The sequence below is a fragment of the Hypanus sabinus genome, chromosome 16 (assembly GCF_030144855.1).
Source record: "Hypanus sabinus isolate sHypSab1 chromosome 16, sHypSab1.hap1, whole genome shotgun sequence".
Classification (NCBI taxonomy): domain Eukaryota; kingdom Metazoa; phylum Chordata; class Chondrichthyes; order Myliobatiformes; family Dasyatidae; genus Hypanus; species Hypanus sabinus.
Genome location: NC_082721.1, coordinates 65,656,163 through 65,674,984, shown reverse-complemented (window position 1 = coordinate 65,674,984; position 18,822 = coordinate 65,656,163). Strand labels below are relative to the sequence as shown.

The following is an 18,822-nucleotide window of genomic DNA, read 5'->3' as shown; positions in this document are numbered from 1 at the left end:
TTTTATTATGGCTGTTTTCCGTGGGATCTTTGCTTTATTTTAATATATGGAACTGCAAGATGGAGAACAGGGTCAAGGGTTATTAGTTTAGCATGGGACCAGCCTGTTGGTCGCTTAATTCTTATCTTTTGGGAGGCGGGAGGGGGGAGGGGTCTATTACAGTAGGTTTTTTTCTTGATTGGGCAGTTCTTTTGATGGAATTCTCTTTCGTAAATGCGTCACTCCTTCTGGTTGTACCGGCAACTTTTGGTTTCATCTGTACTTGTGTAACATTTCTTTTATGTAATCTTAAATTCAATTTTAAACATGGATGTTAATAAAATTAATATAATATCTTGGAATTGGAACATTGTCAATCACCCCATTAAGAATAAAAAAGATTTTTAAGAAATTAAAAACACTTAATGCAGATATTATTTTTGCGCAAGAATGTCATATACGAAAACAGGATGAGGACAGGTTTTTTCTTGTTTTTGGAAAGGTCCTCTGTTCCACTAGCTGTCTAATTGTAAGATCAGAGGTGTTTCTATATTTCTTAGCCCCAAAATCCCTTTTTTACACTTTAATACTACTACTGATTCGATTGGAAGATATTTAATTGTTACTGGTTTATTATGCGAGCTAAAGGCAGCTCTGGTATGTGTGTATATGCACCTGAAGTAGATAATTCTGAATTTTTTTTAAGAAACTTTTTTCTGAGTTACCGAATCTCAATGAATATAAAGTTAATCATGGGTGGTGACTTTAATTGTTGTTTAAATCTAGAGATTGACAGGTCATCAACCAATTTGTCGCTTGCTAATAAAGTGGCAGCTTGTATTAAGTCTTTTTTATTAGAATATGGCCTCGTTGATATTTGGAGATATAAACACCCCAATGATGAAGATTTCTCTTTTTTCTCACACATTCAAGATAAGTATTATCAAATTGATTACTTTTTTTTAGATACACATCTGTTAAACTCCATTGTTGAATGTGCATATGACATCATTGCGCTCTTAGATCACGCGCCTTTAAAGTTAACCCTTAAGCTTTCGGATAGCTTTTTGAAAATGTCACAGTGGAGACTGAATCCCATATTGTTACAGGATCCAGCTTTAGTTAATTTTATTAAGGAGCAAATTTCTATAATTTTTGTATTTAATACAACTGAAGGAATGTCAAATCTGGTTATATGGGACATGTTGTAATCTTTTCTTAGGGGACAGATAATCTCATATTCAGCAGCCTTGAGAAAGAAAACTAAAGCAGAATTGTCTGTGCTTATTAATAAAATTAAACAGATAGATAAAGTGTATTCAGTTAAACCTACTGAAGACCTAGATAAAGAAAGGGTCAGACTTCAATCACAGTATGATTTGCTTCTGACCTTTCCCATTGAACAGCAAATTTTTATATCTGAAAGTTTATTTTATATGCATGGGGAAAAATCGGCTAAGCTTTTGGCGGGTCATTTAAAGGTTGGGATGATCAGAAGACAGATTTTAAAAATTTGTCGACCGGATAGAACAGAAACTTTAGATCCTTATGAAATTAATAAGATGTTTATGGACTTCTATTCTAATCTTTATAAATCTGAATTCTCTGATAGCACTATTATTATGAATAGATTTTTGCAAAGGTTAAACATACCTCAAATTTCGATTCAAGATGTTGATATGTTAGATGTAACTATTAAACAAGAGGAGATAGCCAAGGCTATATCCTCTATGCAATTAGGTAAAGCTCAGGGACCTGATGGTTATATGGTAGAATTTTACAAGACTTTTCATGAAATGCTTATACCACATCTTCATCAAACGTTTACCGATTCTATATCCTTTGAGAACCTTCCTAAAACTTTTTATGAAGCACTAATTTCATTGATTCCAAAAAAAAGGAGAAGACCCACTGGAATGTGTATCCGAAAGACCTATTTCTTTATTGAATGTAGATTTTAAAATCCTCTCTAAGATTCCAGCAAATAGGCTTGAGAATACCTTGCCTAATGTTATCTCAAACGACCAAACAGGATTTATCAAAAATAGGTACTCACATTTTAATATTCAAAGATTGTTAAATATCATTTATTCCCCCTCAACCAAAGAATCTGAATGTATTGTATCTTTGGATGCAGAGAAAGCTTTTGATAGGGTGGAGTGGCCTTATCTATTTCAGGTTTTGAAGAGGTTTAATTTTAGTCCAGGATTAAATTGATTTATTATGCCCCAGTAGCTGCAGTTATAACTAATAATCAAAAGTCTCCATATTTTAGATTATATAGAGGAACTCACCAGGGATGTCCTCTTAGTCCTTTATTATTTAATTTGGCTATAGAACCACTTGCTATTGCTCTTAGGGATTCTAATTCTGTGCAGGGTATTAAGAGAGGGGGTAAATTACATAAGATTTCATTATATGCAGATGATTTATTAACTTACATTTCAAATCCTAGGAAATCTATTCCTTTTATGTTATCTATATTTATGGAATTTGGTATTTTCTCTGGATATAAACTTAATTTACATAAAACTGAATTTTTCCTATTAATAATTATTCTGATTATTATGATCAATTACCTTTTAATATTGGCAAAAACCATTTCACTTACCTTGGTATCAAAATTACTAATTATTTTAAAGACCTATATAGGTATGATTTCTCCCCTTCAGTTGAATGTACTCAACAGGTGCTTTCTAAATGGTCGCCTATATCGATGTCATTGATAGGTCGAATAAATGCTATAAAAATGGTTATTCTACCAAAATTTTTATATATATTTCAAGCAGTTCCCTCTTTGGTTCCAAAACATATTTTGATAAATTAGATTCTATGATTTTGTTTTATGTTTGGAATAATAAAAGCTCTAGACTGAATAAACTTTTTTTGCAAAAACCAAGAAAAGATGAAGGACTGATCTTACTAAACTTTAGATTTTATTATTGGGCAACTAAAATTCGTTATATTACTTTTTGGATTTATGATATAGATGACCAAGATCGCCCTTCATGGTTACAGTTGGAGGAAAATTCAGTAATGGGGTTTTCGTTAGCTTCTTTATTCGGAGCTCCTCTTCCGTTTTCACTCCAGAATAGGTAGACAAGCTCTCAACCCTATTGTTAAACATACTTTAAAAATTTGCTTTCAGTTTCGTAGATTTTTTGAATTAAAAGATTTTCTACTTTCTAGTAATATTTATTATATTTTTTTTAAACCATCAACTTTGGATAAGGCTTTTTTAACATGGAAAATTAAGGGAATAAAAACTTTTTACAGGACTGTTTAATGTCCTTTTCACAGTTAATGGATAAATATGACATCTCTAATACACATTTTTCAGATACTTACAGGTTAGGAAATTTTTTACGTGATTTTTTACCGAATTACCCCTTGGCCTGCTCTTTAAATTTGGCTTATGTTATTTTTCAGCTTAAACATTTTCAAAACCAATTAATAGCTATCACTTATAAACAGTTAATGAATGCTTGCATGTCGCCTAATGATAGGGTTCAATGCATCTGGGAAGTAGAACTTCAACATTCACTTTCAGATAATCAATGGAGTTTAATTTATTATGTGGTCAATAATTCATCTATCTGTGCATGCCTTATCTTAATTCAGTTTAAGACAGTACACAGGGCCTACATGTCCAAAGAAAAAATTGGGACGTATTTTTCTTAATATAAGCCCTATTTGTGACAGAAGTAACACAGAAGTAGCTACTCTAACTTGTATACTTTGGTCAAGTGTAAGCTTAAACAACTTTTGGAGGGATGTGTCTGGAATATTATCTAAAGTTATTGATGTGGATGTTCAACCCAATTCACTTACTGCAATTTTTGGGATTATTCCAGAGGAAGCAAGCAAAGCATCTGCTTCCGTTCAACATGTGATAGCCTTTTCAACTTTACTGGCCAGGAGAGCTATCTCGTTCTACTGGAAAGACCACCTGCTGATTTTTATTGGCTCTCCTCCATTATGTCACATCTAAGCTTGGACAAAATTAGAAGCCGGACATTTGATACATCTCTTAATTTTGAACAAGTCTGGCGACCCTTTATTCAATATTTTCACATGATTTAATTTTTATTTATTTATTTATTTTTCTTTATTCTCTTTTGGGAAAATCCTTATCCGTGAAGGTTCGGAGATGACTGGAAGGATGTTGGGTTTTTTTCTCTTTCTATTTTTTCTAATTTTATCCTCAATTGGACTGCCCAATCTTTTTTCTTTTCTCTTTTTTATTTTAGTTTAGTTAGTGGAGTTTGTCACTATATCAAATGAAATTTACAATCTTTTTTTATGATTGGTATGAGGAGTAGTAGGTTTTTTGGACTATATTGTATATATAACAGCGTAACATTTTACCTATCTGATTTTGACATTATATACTTTCTGTTTTTTTGTTGCGGTTTATATGTCTTTTATATTATCTGTTTGCTAAATTCCTCCTCTGATTTGTATATTCTTTATTTGAAAATCAATAAAAAGATTGAAAAATGAAATGAGAGCTAAAACTGTCAATCAGATTGGACACAGACCTCACAGTTGTATTGCATGATATCCTGTGCCCAAAGGACCTGCCTAGTCCATGAATTCTGTCCCTGTATCTAAAATATCTGGAAATATTGATAAAACAAAGAAAACATCATCATTTACCAACCACACGATTTACACAATGCAGACCCTAGGAGTTAATTCTTTAATTCCAAGAATATCTTCAAGACAATCCGGGAAGATTGATGACACCCACACTCTCATGGTGATATAAGGTCTCTACCTTCACAAAACCTTCCTGCAGTGAGGCTGACTGTCGCTGGAGTTGCCTGAAAACCCACATTACAGTTGCACAGGTAGGAACCCGACATGTTGTAACAAGTTGTGAGGGGGTGACACAGAGAGGCTTCACACTCATTGATATCTTACTTGTCTCTCACTTTCTCGTGGTCATCGGTGTGGCTGTACAAATTCACATGGGACAAGCTACACCTGAACATTGGTGGGACAAGTGGAAGAGGCCTTGCTTCAATCCTGTCCAGACCATCTCCCTCAGCTTTCTCCAGTCCATCAACAAATGCATTGATGTTGCTTCCTACAATCATACAGAACTGAGAAATGTTACCATTTTAGATGCCAAACTCCAAGCTCCTCTCATCTTTGCATGGTCCATCTCTGATTATTCCCCTCCGTGTCCCCATGGATTACTCAGACCCTCACTGAACCTGCTCTGAGAGGCTGACATTAGACTGTGTGGGAGTTTGGGAATCAAGTTTGCAATAGTAATCACCATGGCAGCCAGAGGTGCCTCCTCCAGTCACACCTGTCCCTGGACAATGCAGTACTCTGTTTCTTGTTCCAAAAGGAACATGACCGGTCAATAAATTCATTTCACAAAGTCTGCAATATAAAGTCATGGAATAATAGAGCAGAAAAAAAGAATCTTTGGCCCATCTCATCCATGCTGACCACAATGAGCTATTCCCAGTTGCTTGTCAGTCCCTTTTCCCTTCCCATTTGAACTAGTGATCAGATTTATCAAAGGAAACAACAGAAAAAAACAATGATAACTTCCCCACCTCCCACAATTACTCCCCTGTGCAATTTACACAGGACAGAGCCTATTAAATTCTTCTTTAGTTAGGGGACTCTGTAGGTGAATTGTGGAGGACTGATATCCTCAATCAATTGGGATTTATTTACCATTTTCATGCTGAGACAAAATCCTTACCTTCACAAACTTTCCCTGCCGTGAGGTTGGCGGTTGCAGGTAATGCCTGAAACCCTGCGTTGCAGTTGCACTGGTAGGATCCCACTACGTTGATACAAGTTGCATGTTCGTGACAAGGAGAGGACTTGCATTCATCGATATCTGTGTGAACAGGGAAAATCTCTCTCAATAGTAAACATGGATTGCTCCCTTTTATACCCGGGCTCTGTGGGTCGGGATGGAGTAAATCAGCACTGTGTTGTTTAATCCAGAGAAGACCTCCGCTGGAACATAGGATTGAGTGACTATTCTTGGGGAGGGGCCTTATGGTCTGAGAAAGAAAATCAAGTGAATGGAGTTAAGGAGCAGATGGAATTGACTGAAGGAACCAAATGGTCGGTCACCTGCTAGAAACTGGGATGGGTGGTACCCTGCTCTCCATTTAATGAGCTTATTGACTGCAGTGTGGAAGGTCGGCAGCAGCTTCACCTTCTGTACTGGAGCTGCTTTTCACTGGACGGGAGCAGGGGAGGATAGAGGACTCTCAGTGCTCCACTCCTCTTTAATATGACTGTGGCAAGACCGGTTTTAGTCACATTTAAATTTCAGTTAATTGCCCACTCTCTCCCTGAATCTGCATTGGAAGGTCAGCATTGGAAATACCCAGTAGGTCAGGCAGCATCTTTGAATGAGAAACAGAATGCTGGGAGATTCCAGCATCATACCTGGTTTCAGATTTCCAGCATGCTCGACTCTGCACCCTACATTTTCATTTCACTTTCTCTTTAGTTGTGGCCATTCATCCATTACCTGGATGCATTGTGTCTCCTTTAGCAACATGGTCTCACCACTCTATCAGGGACACACTTTCTTTTCCCATTTTCTCATGTTTCCAGTTCCTCGTTCCACAGATGCTGTCAGATCCTCTGAGCTTCCCCACTTCCTGTTGTATGATAACAAATCTGAGTCTGAAGAGTTTTACTGGGAAATTCTGGAGGCCAGGGATTTATGTACTGAGGAAAGTGAGAAAGAATGGACCTTTAGACTGGCTGGGAATTCTGAAAATATTCAAGAAAGGGTCCCTGCACCTTTTGGAACTTTATTTCCAAATTGAGGATTGAGTAGTGGATCTTCTCAAGGTGTAGACTGGACATGATGTCCCTGAGCCACTGAGCGTGGGTGGGTGGGGCAGCATCCCTCCACCTGAGCAAAACTGCGTGCCTGGCCAACAGAGAGGCAAAAGACAGCGTGCGATGTTTAGTCGGACTTAGGTGCATGTCCCCCTCTCCGGAGTTACCGAAAAGGTTGATCAAAGGGTTAGGTTCCAGATTGTAATTAAGTATTTGGGATAGAGTTTGGAAAACATTTTTCCAGTATTTTTCCAAACTAGGGCATGTCCAGTACATATGGATAAGGGAAGCCTCGACCCTTTTGCATTTGTTGCAACAGGGATTAACATCTGGGTAAATGTGAGATAATTTAGACAGATGGGCCCTGTGTACGACCTTGCAGATAATAGATATTAGACCTTTGTGCAATGGATTCATACAGAGAAACAAATCAATGAAGTTTGTGTCGGGTGTCTCAGAATTTTGGTATCAGAGGCTGGATAAAATGTCTGATTTGCAAACATCTGAAGAAATGAGTGTTGGGGACATTAAACTTTGCAGACATTTGTTTAAATGATGCAAAACAGTTGTCTAAAAAGGATCTTTAAAGCATCTGATGTCCTTTCTGTACCAGTCTTGAAATGTTGAATCATGTATAGAAGGCTGGAAGAGAGAATAGGACTTGAAAGAGAGAAGCCATGGAGGCCACTATGCTTTCTGAGCTGAGCCCACACTCTCAGGGTCTGCCTGATGACAGCATTAGCAATTGGTTTAGATGTACGAAAAGGGAGTGCGGATCCAAGAAGTGCGGTGATGGAAATATTCTTAGTAGAGTTCAGCTCCATTGTCACCCATAATAGGCAGTCAGACTGATTATAAAAATGAGACCAAAAAATGAGACAACAAATGTTAGCTGCCCAGTGGTATAAGTGGAAATTGGGCAGAGCCATGCCCCAACAGTTGTAGATTTTTGACAATGAACTTTATTCAGCTGGGGACACTTGCCCTTGCATAGGTAGGGCAATATGACTGAGTCTAGTGAGTCAAAAAAGGCTTTAGAAATGAAAACTGGTATGGATCAAAAAAGGTAAAAACTTTTAGGAAGGATGTTCATTTTGATGACGTTGATTCGGCCCATCAGGGACATGGACGGGGAGACCACTGCATTAGCTTCTGTTTTGTTTGATTTAACAAATTAATAAAGTTTTCTCCAAAAAGACACTTATATTTCCTTGTTACTGTAACACCAAGGTAAGTAAATTGGTTATTCACTACCTTAAAAGGGAGGTTATGAAACTCTAACGTTTGTGCTTCTCTATTTATTGGAAAAAGTTCACTTTTGTGTAAGTTAAGTTTGTATCTAGAAAACTGGCTAAATTTGTCTAGGAGTGAGAACATGGGGGGTAAGGAGGTGATTGGGTTTGATATAAAAAGTAAAAGATCATCAGCATAAAGGGAAACTTTGTGCTCACCCCCTCCAAATCACAATCAGGTCTGCACAACTACAGAATGCAATCGCCAGTGGCTCTATGGCCAGATTGAACAGTAAAGGTCTTAAAGGGCACCCTTGGCGGGTTCCACGTTTGAGGTTGAAGGGTTGGGATTGCTGAGCGTTGGTCAAAACAGAGGCAGAGGGACACAAATATAACAATTTAATCCACATGATAAAATTTGGTCCGAAATCTAATTTTTCTAAAACAGCAAAGAAGTAATTCCATTGCATATGGTCGAAGGCTTTCTCTGCATCTAAGGAAATGACACATTCAGGGATTCCAATTGAAGGTGAGTATAAAAAGTAAAGAGGCGGCTTTAAAAGGGGAGGTGGTTTTCGACAAAGCCAGTTTGGTCTTCAGAAATAATTGAGGGTAGGACGTTCTCCAGTCTACAGGTCCAGACATTAGCTAAAATTTTGACATCAACATTTAACAGAGAGATTGGCCAGTATGATGAGCACTCTGTTGGATCCTTGCCTCTCTTTGCTAGAAGAATGATGTGTGCCTCATTAAATGATGCTGGCAATTTACCTTGTTTAAATGAATCAGATAGAACCAAGGTTAATTGAGGTAAGAGCAGTGATGAAAATGATTTAAAGAATTCTACAGGGAACCCGTCGGGTCCTGGAGATTTACCATTCTGTAGTGACAAGATGGCTGAGGATATTTCCTCTAATGATATTGGCTCACTCAGTCTCATTTTGAAGTCAGGAGAGAGTGTGGGGATACTTAAGCTGTTTAAAAAATTCTCGACCAAAATGTTATCGTTTGGGGATTCAGAACAATAAGATCAGGAGTAATAATATGAATGTGTCGTTGATTTCAGAGTGATTTGAGGTGATGCTTCCATTTTCCATTCAAAGTTTTGTGATGTGTTGTTTGGCTTTAAGGCCCCTTAATTGGTTGGCTAAATATTTGCCAGATTTGTCACCATGGATATAAAACCGGCTCTTACTCTTCAAAAGTTGGCGTTCAATTGGGTGAGTGGAAATAAGATCAAATTTGGTTTGGAGTTCCATTCGTTTTTCATACAGCTCTGGATTTTTAAATGGAGCATATTGTTGCTCTATTTCTTTAATTTGATTGGCCAAATTTAGTAGTTCTTTATGGGTCTTTCTTTTCATATTCGTAGAGTAGGAGATTCTTTGACCCCTGAGGTATGCTTTCATAGTGTCCCAATCAACCAGGCTTGAGGTTTCAGGTGACATATTGGTGTTAAGGAAAAAGATTATATGGTCCTCCATAAATTTTACAAAATCATTATCTGACAGTAAGGTCAAATTGAAATGCCAGTGCTTACGTATTTGTGGAAGGCCATGAAGAGTTATGAACAGGACAACCAGGGCATGGTCTGATATCACTAAGCTCTGATAAACACGGGAGCAGACCGAAGGAGTCAGCTGATTATTAATTATAAAATAATCAATTCTAGTAAAGAAGTGACGAACGCGTGAGAAGAAAAAATATTCTCTGTTATTTGGGTGGAGAAAATGCCATACATTGGAGATGCCATAGTTGGAAAGGAAGGACTGAATTAATGAAGCAGATTTGCTTAGTACTCTGGGAAAAGGAGATGATTGATTTGGCACCGGATCTAATTAACAGTTGAAGTCTCCACCTAGTATGAGAGAGTGTGAACTGAGATCAGGCAGTGCAGGAAAAAATGTTCAAAGAAGCCCACATCATCTGAGTTAGGAGCATATATGTTAGTCAGCACTACCAATGCATTATATAATTTCCCCGAGACAATGACAAAACAGCCATTTGTGTCTGTTATTGTGTTGTGGAGCTCAAAGGGAACGTTTTGGTTAACGAGAATTGAGTGTCCCCTGGCTTTAGCCTGAAAAGTGGAGTGGAAGTGCTACCCCGCCAATCGTGACATAAGACAGGAATTATCAGAACTGCGAATATGTGTTTCTTGTAGAAATTCAGTTGCTGTATTAAACTGTTTGAGATGCGAGAGCACTTTCCTTCTTTTAACGGGGTGCTTCAGCCTCTTGCCATTCCACCTCACAAAATTTAATGGACTAACCATTCTCCTTTAAAAAAGATACAGATTGATAGGCATAAGCGGTATCAAGATTTTGGGTATCAGCTCTGAGGCAAAAGTGTAAAACAAAGAAAAGCAGAGCTGAAATAAATCCTGCAGAACAAGGACTTATAAGGGTTCTTAAAACAGTATTGGCATTAGAATATCCTCCCCCCACCCCCAACCCACAAGACAGCTGCCAAAGAACATAGCAACAAGCTCTTAAGACCAGTAGTCACCCAACAGTACAACTTGCTATCACTCATAGCATCATCTGCCACCCAGTTATTATTTAAAGGAAACAGTAAGAATTTAACACGCCTAAACTGACATTGGGCTTAATGAGAGGTAAACAATTTCCCCAAGGTTTGTTAAACATGGCTCTGAAAAATGAACCATAAAACAGGAATATAAACTTATATTTGAAAAAAGTGAAAACATAATTTTAAAAAAGCAGACTTTATCCAGTGCTCTTCCCATGGAAGGTTGTAGAGTTCATTGAATTGGAGATAAAAGGAAATACTCGAGAGAGAGAGAGAGAGAGAGAGAGAGAGAGAGAGAGAGAGAGAGAGAGAGAGAGAGCAGTTTGAGTCAATATTATTCCACCCTTCATAGTGGTCAGCACCTAACCCAGCCAAGTCAGACCAGACCATGCTATCCAAGCACTACTAACGTTGCCTGCAGAGGGTATGGAAAAAAAGTATTTTATGAAGAGCTCCATGCAGTGGGGAGGCTATTGATGTAGTTCCATGCTTTGTCAATGAAGTGTAGCCACTTCTTATCACCACTGGGAAGTGTGATGCGGAGATGCGCAGGAGATAGTAGGAGAGGCCTGAGTCCTTGGATGCATAGCTCCATCATTACTTCTCTGTAATCAGCTCTCAGGCTCAAAACTTCAGGAGAGTAGTCTTCCACAACCCGAATCTGTTGGCCATAGTATTCTAGCTTCCCTCTCCGCCGGGCCTCTGTGACCAGCAGATCTTTAATTTTGTGGTGGTGCAGGCAAAGAATAACCAGACATGGTTTCTGTCTTGGGGCTGATTTAGCTGCTAGTGAACGGCGGGCTCTGTCAATCTCTGGCGGGGACGGGAGGGTCTCCTTCCCGAAAATCTCACAAAGCAGAGTGGAAAAAAATTCAGTAGGACGCCTGCCTTCGATAGATTCTGGCAAGTCCAGGGTGCGTAGGTTCTGCCATCTGCTCCGGACTTCCAAGTCAGTAATTTAGACGTTAACCTGATATTGTTTTCACGTAAGCTGGAGCAGATAGTTTCCAGTTCACTGACGTGCTGGATCAGATCGCTCGTGGTGAGCTCGAGAGAAGGTAAGCGTTGGCCATCGTCCTCCACTTTGGATTGTATTTGGTCCAGTTTCACTTCCAGCAGGCTGAAGGAAGATTTGAATTCGGCTGCTAACGCCACACGATGTTGGTCTAGTAGTGTAGAGATGGCCTCCAGTCAGGCCAGCCACTGATTTGTCTTTTTTCCCAGGCTTAGTACTCCTGGAAGTGATTGTGAAGCAAGTGTAGTTGCAGACAGGTGGAAGAGCAAAAAGTCTAACAGGTTGGTATGAGAGAAGGGGGAAGGAGGAGTGTGGAGATAGAAAATAGAACGGAGCGCTTGTTCTCTGCGACTACTCCATATGGCTGCCGACCGGACGTCCCCCTCAACTTGCACTTTAAATACACCGAATGACTTGGCCTCCATGGCCATCTGAGGCAATGAATTCCTCTGATTCACCATCCTCTGCTAAAGAAATTCAAGTGAGTACAGGCCTAGAACCATCAGACGTTCCTCATACATTAACCGTGTCATTCCCGGGATCATCCTTGTGAACCCTCTCCATTGCCAGAGTCTCTTTTCTTGGATATGGCATACTGTCCCAAGTAACTTAAGGGAATCTTGGCAACACTCACGATTAGTTTTTGTTCTTTCGGAGTTCTCCCAAACAGGACCAATTAATCAGAGTGTTGTGAATGATGTTTATATGATGCTAAGTGCCTGTGATGCTGCTGCATGTAAGACCGAAAAATCAAAAGACATAGGAGCAGAATTAGGTTGTTTGGCCCATCAGGTAAGTTTTACATTCCACTAATGCATACATACGTATATTTGTGCATATTACAATAAACTGAACTTTGACTTTGACCTTGACCACCCTGGAGATTGGCAATTTGACCTTTATTCTATGTCACGGTTATTTATGGTCCTTACCTTCACAGCTCCTCCTTCCATTGGAGCCAGCCTTCTCAGTCGACTGAAAACCGGTGCTGCAGATGCACTGGAATGAACCATCTGTGTTCTGACAAGTTGCTTCACGGGCACACGGAGAGGAATTACATTCGTCGATATCTGCACAGACAGAGAAACTCTTCAGGGATTGCTCGACTACACATTAAGGTCCCTTTACTCTTCAATACTCTCTAGGGTCCTACCATTCACGGTATATATATAACCTTTGAAATCTCCACCCTCATGCTTATCAGAGTGAAATTTCATCTCCACTACTCTGCCCAGACTTTTGTACAAACTCCTTACAGATGGCACTGGAAATGAACTCCAAACTCTCACACCCTGAACAGTAATAGTGTTGCACTAACCACCTCTCGACCGTAGTGCCTCATAGAGTCAAAGAAAAGTACAGCTCAGAAGGAGGCCTTTTAGCCCATCCAGTCCATGCCAAACCATTTAAATGGCCTACTCCCATCGACCTGTAACTGATGCATGACCATATCCCTCCTTGCCCCTGCTATCCATGCCCCATCCAAACTTCTCTGATACATTGAAATCAGGTTTGCTTGCACCCCTTGCACTGACAGCTCGTCCCACACTCTCACAACCCTCTGAGTGAAGAAGTTCCCCTCATGTTTCCCTTAACCTTTCACTTTTCACCCTTACCCCATGACATTTCATGGTCCCACCCAGCCTCAGTGGAAAAAGCCTGCTTGCATTTACCCTATCTATACCCCTCAAAATTGTGTTTAATTCACAGTCTCTAACACATTCACAACTAATAATTTAGTCTTGAAAGTTATTCTTGACTTCATAGTTATTTAAAGTCCTCACCTTCACAGCCCCGATTGATTGTATTGTACCCATCCTTGCATCGACATCTGTAAGAACCAACTGTGTTCCAACACTTTTTGCGAGGTCCACATGAAGTCGTTTCACATTCATTGATATCTGTGTAAAGAGGAAAAATTCTTTACAATCATAAACATTTTTCTCTCCATTACAAGTGATTTCTACTGTAGTTGGTGGAATTTAGAAATTTACATTGGGGCGCCACAGTAGCAAGCGGATAGCCCAACGTTATTACAACTCAGTGCATTCCAAAGTTCAGAGATGAATTCCGACACTGTCTGGGAGGAGCTTGTACATTCTCCCCAGGAGTGTGTGGATTTCCTCCAAGTGTTGTGGTTTCCTCCCAATTTTCAAAGATGTACTGGTTGGTAGGCTAATTAGTAATTGTAAATTGTCCCGTGATTAGGCTTGAGTTAAATAGATAGGTTGCTGCAGTCTGGCTAGTTGGGTCAGAAGGACCTGTTTCACTCTACATCTCAAATAAATGAATATTTTATTTAGAGATATAGAGTGGAAAATAAATTAAATTATATTTCTGACTTTCTGATGTGTATTTAATACCTCAGAAATATTTGAGCTTTCTCTAAGTATAGTCTTTGATTAAGTATTTTGTATTCATTTAAATGATTAATTCTGGGTTATGTGTAAAAACTAAAAGTATGTGAACGGCGTATGTCATCATGCCACCACATCATATTTGCATATCCCACTAAATTAATAACAAAACTAAAAGTACATGGCTCTTAGTAATTTGAGTAATATTGTAAATATATTCTTTGATTAAGTGTTCTGGATCATTTAAATGAAACTAAATGTACATGAGTTATCCCTGGCTGTGTCTATGTGGTTTTGCTTTTAATTATGTTTCAGAGTTACAAAACATAACACTTTCTCATTACAAGGTGTTGTCACTCACAGAACTGCCATTCACTGGATGCTCTAGAGTCTTGTGTGTGAAAATCCAGGAGATCAGCAGTTTCTGAGATACTCAAACCACCCCGTCTGGCACCAACAATCATTCCACCGCCGAAGTCACTTACATCACATTTCTACCCCATCCTGACATTTGGTCTGAACAACAGTTGAAGCTTTTTATTATGTCTGCATGCGTTTGTGCATTGAGTCGCTGCCACATGATTGGTCAATTGGATATTTGCATTAATAAGCAGGTGTACATGTGTACCTAATAAAGTGGGCACTGAGTGTACATTCATTGAAACCATTAATTGGACTGTATCATCAACTTAAACCTCAACCAAACTCAGTCACCTGAGGGGATTTAAAACTCACCCAAACAGTTGTTTCGTGACGGATCAAATTGATAACCCCGTTGACAGCTGTGATTTTGGGACAGAATGTCTCGGAACATACTACTGCACAAGATAACTAGAAGAAAGAAAATGAGGCAGTTAGACTTTTGTTCCATCATTTTTACTCCTTCTCTCCTGGAACACAACACCCCAATACTGAACGTAGCCAGGGCTGATGACAGCTATGGGAGGGAGAGAGAGTTAATAGCCCCACCTCCGGAGATGGGTAAAACCATTCTTTGGATCGATGGCGTTGAACACAGGAGTGTCAGTGCTTTGTTCTCAGAGACCAAAATCCAGCCACCGGTATTGACTTCTGACACGGGTGTCCAAAGCTCACATGACTCCACATCACCTGTTGAAGTTATCTACACTGGGTCAGGAGGCTGATGGTTATAGGGTAATAACTCCTGAACCTGGTGGTGTGAGAACAAAGTTTGCCTTCATTTGCACTTTGGCTGTTTGTTAGTCTTCCTTTATGTAGAGTTTTATATAAAATTTACTTTACTTCTTTATTTTCTTGTAAATGTCTTCAGAAAAATAAATCTCAGGGTGGCACATGGTAACATATAACTACTTTGATAATGTATTTACTTTGAACATTTAAATTATAAAAAATAACTAATAGCCAAACAAGGTGTTATGAGATAGAATTTGTGAGTTCATGGACATTTCAGAAATCCAATGACAGGACTGATGGCAGCTGTTTGGAAAACATTGAGTGTGGGTCTTCAGGCTCTGTACTGCTTTGTTGATGGGACTATTGAGAAGAGGGGAAGTCCTGGATGGTGAGATACAGGAGCCTTAGATCCCACAACACCAGGTTCAGGAACAGTTATTACCCAGCAACCATCAGGCTCCTAAACTACCAGGGATAACTTCACTCTCCTCAATGATGAACCGATTCCACAACCTATTGACTCACTTTCAAGAACTCTACATCTCATGTTTACTGTTTTATTTATTTTTAAAAAAATTACTTGCATGATGTGAATTCTTTTGCACTTGGTGTTTTTCAATCTTTGTTATTTATAGTTTTTCATAAATTCTATTGTATTTCTTTATATTTCAGTTGTAAGCACTTTTTACCCAGTGTCCCTCGCTATGTGGCTTGTTAGCCCCTCACTAACAGCCACTGGGACTCAATGGTGCGAAAGCCACCTTCCTCAAATGGTGCGTCTAGGACCAAAACCAGATGCCTGGACCACCTGAACCCTGATCTGTGCAAATACTGTGTAAGTACTGTCCCTGTGCAATAGCCATTGGCAAGAAATAACAGATTGTATGCTGCATACAATTATAAAGAAAGTATATTTATCAATTTCAACTTTATCAGACAGTTCATAGGAAAAAAAGGAAAAACTAAAAAGGGCCCACTGCAGTTAACCCAGTCCAAATGTGCAAATAAGTTGGAGCTCATCTTGAAGTTGTTTTTAACTCACACACTGGCCCACAATCTGCACGAAAGCACACACCACCTTAGGAATGTTGCTGGAAATCCACATTAAACAAACGGGCTGCCCCAAGGGAATATCGGTCCTTCCTCCTTGAAGCCATTCATCTGCACAAAGCACCTTGTGCAACAGGGACAGCTTCCTCAGCCACCTTCCCTCATGCCTTCTCCCAGCTCCATGATCCACACCAATGTCCATCACTGAAACCTCTTTGCCAGCGTGCTCTAGAACCTTCTCCCAATTCCACCATCCTGATTGGCTGATACAACATTGCCCCCTATCATTAGCTCAAACCATATCATGCTAAAAGTAGAACAGACTGCTCCTACAAAGCTGCAAAAATGAAATACCTACAGCATAGCAGTAAAAATCTTAACCAGAGCATTATACAGTAAATACCTTCAAGAAAATGAATTCAAAGGTAATATATGGCGACATATGCTTACTTTAATAATAAATTTACTTTAACTTAAGATTTCCAGTTTAAATATAATTTTCTTTCAACCGTCAACAAAGGAACTAATTATTTTCTGTCACATCCCTCCAAAAGATGGCCTCCAACGACTGGAGTGCTGTACCATTGGACTTGCCAGGAGCACAACATATTCTGGGCTCAATACATTGACACAGACATCATATACAAACTCACTATACTTTGCTAGGAGTTTGAGGACATTTGTTATGTCAACAAAGGCTTGCAAATTTCTATGCAGGGGAGTATTCTGACTGGTTGCATCACCACCCGGTGTGGAAGCTCCAAAGTACAGAATTGAAAGGGTCTGCAGAAGGCGGGAGACTCAGCTGGTTTCATCACAAGCAACACCCTCCCATCATCGAGGACATCTAGAAAAGACAGTGCCTCAAAAGGCAGCATTCATCATTAAGGAATCTCACTATACAGGACATAAACTCTTCTCATTACTACCATTAGGAAACAGGTACAGGATTGTAAAGACACGCACTCAACATCTTAGGAACAGCTTCCTCCCCTCCATCTTCAGACTGCTGAATGGTACAAGAACTCATGAACACTACCTCACTATTCCTTCTTCTTGTACCATGCACTTATTTTATAATTTACAGTAATTTTAAGTCTGCTCTATAATGCTGACATAAAGCCCAAATTTAATATCATATAAGACAGCGATAATGAACCTGGTTCTGATACTTCTGTGCCAATTTCCCAAGGACTGAATGCCTTGATTTTGTAAATATTTATCTATTTCCACCTTACATATTCCTAATGATCCAGCCTCCACCAACCTCGTGAATTCAGAGTTCCAGGGTTTTGCTATCCTCCGGGAAGAAATATCTGTGCCTCACAACATGGTGCCACTGAGGGCAAACTTGGTTTCCCTGGAATTTGGAAAGAAAGATTTAGGAGAGAAATGGACAAGTGCATATAGTTGCAAGATAAGGGGACAATCATTTCTCTTGCAACTAAAACACAAGAAAATCTGCAGATGCTGGAAATCCAAGCAACACACACAAAATGTTGGAGGAATTCAGCCGACCAGGCAGTATCTATAGAAAAGAGTAAACAGTCGACATTTCGGGCCAAGACTCTTCATCAGGACTGGGATGGAAGGGAAGAAGTCAGAGTTTGAAGGAGGTGGGAGAGGAGGAAGTACAAGGTGGCAAGTGATGGGGAAATGGGAAATGGGGGGGTAGGGGGTGAACGAAAGAGCTGAAAACAGTATTGGTGAAAGAAATAAAGGGTTGGAGAAGGGGGAATCTGATAGAAGAGAACCGAAGACCATGGAAAAAGGAAGGAAGAGGGATACCAGAGGGAGGTGTTAGGTGGGTAAGAAGATAAGGTGAAAGAAAGAAACAGGAATGGAGAGGAGTGGGGAGGTCAATCATCTGAAGTTAGAGAAATCGATGATCATGCCATCAAGTTGGAGCTGACCAAGATGGAACATACGGTGTTGCTCCTCCAAACTGACTGTGGCCTCATCGTGGCAGCAGAAGAGGCCGTGGATTGACATGTCGGAATAGGAATGGGAATGGTTGCTACCGGGAGATCCCTTTTTGTGGCAGCTGGAGCAAAGGTGCTTGGCAAAGTGGTCTCCCAATCCTTTTTTTTTGTAATTTATTTTTTATTGAAGTTCATCATCAACTAAAAATTTCCATAAGATGTATTTCAGATACTGTACATATATATCATATATTCACATTTGCCGCAAATCTCCACATAATATTTATCTGAGGTATACACTTACAGAGAAGAGAGATAAGAAGGAACAAGCAAAAGAAAAAAAACTATGTACAATAGGGAGTGAACTTTTTTTTACAACATATTCATTGATTCGTGAGAATACAATCAGACCTATGAGGTGTTATGTAGTTAAGGCATTTTTCCCAGTATAAATCGAAGTGTTCCAACTTATGATTAACAGATACTGTTATCTTCTCCATTTTGTAAATGCCCGTTGTAATTTCTATCCATGCATTTAAAGTTGGGCTCTCCTGTGATAACCATTCCCTAGTAAGAGTCTTTCTACCAGCCACCAACAGTATAATCATTAAATATTTACCTCTTTTCAACCATTCTTGAGGTATATACCCAAAATGGTCTTCATTTCTAAGGGTATTTCACATTTTAAAATGTCTTGTGGGACATTGTGTATCCCACTCCAATCATCTTGGATCACAGAGCAA

At 39.3% G+C, this 18,822-nt stretch overlaps 1 protein-coding gene across 1 annotated transcript in view; it reads right to left on the bottom strand.

Moving 5' to 3' along the window:
• LOC132405908 (uncharacterized) overlaps positions 1 to 18,149 on the bottom strand; it is a 213,147-nt gene extending 194,998 nt beyond the window's left edge. The window contains exons 1-4 of the mRNA XM_059990886.1: positions 18,086 to 18,149; positions 13,380 to 13,496; positions 12,528 to 12,665; positions 5,708 to 5,848 (exon numbers count right to left, since the gene is read on the bottom strand). Coding sequence (XP_059846869.1) covers positions 5,708 to 5,848; positions 12,528 to 12,665; positions 13,380 to 13,496; positions 18,086 to 18,149 — 460 coding nt within the window. The remainder of the gene's footprint in view (positions 1 to 5,707; positions 5,849 to 12,527; positions 12,666 to 13,379; positions 13,497 to 18,085) is intronic.
• Positions 18,150 to 18,822: the final 673 nt, after the last annotated feature.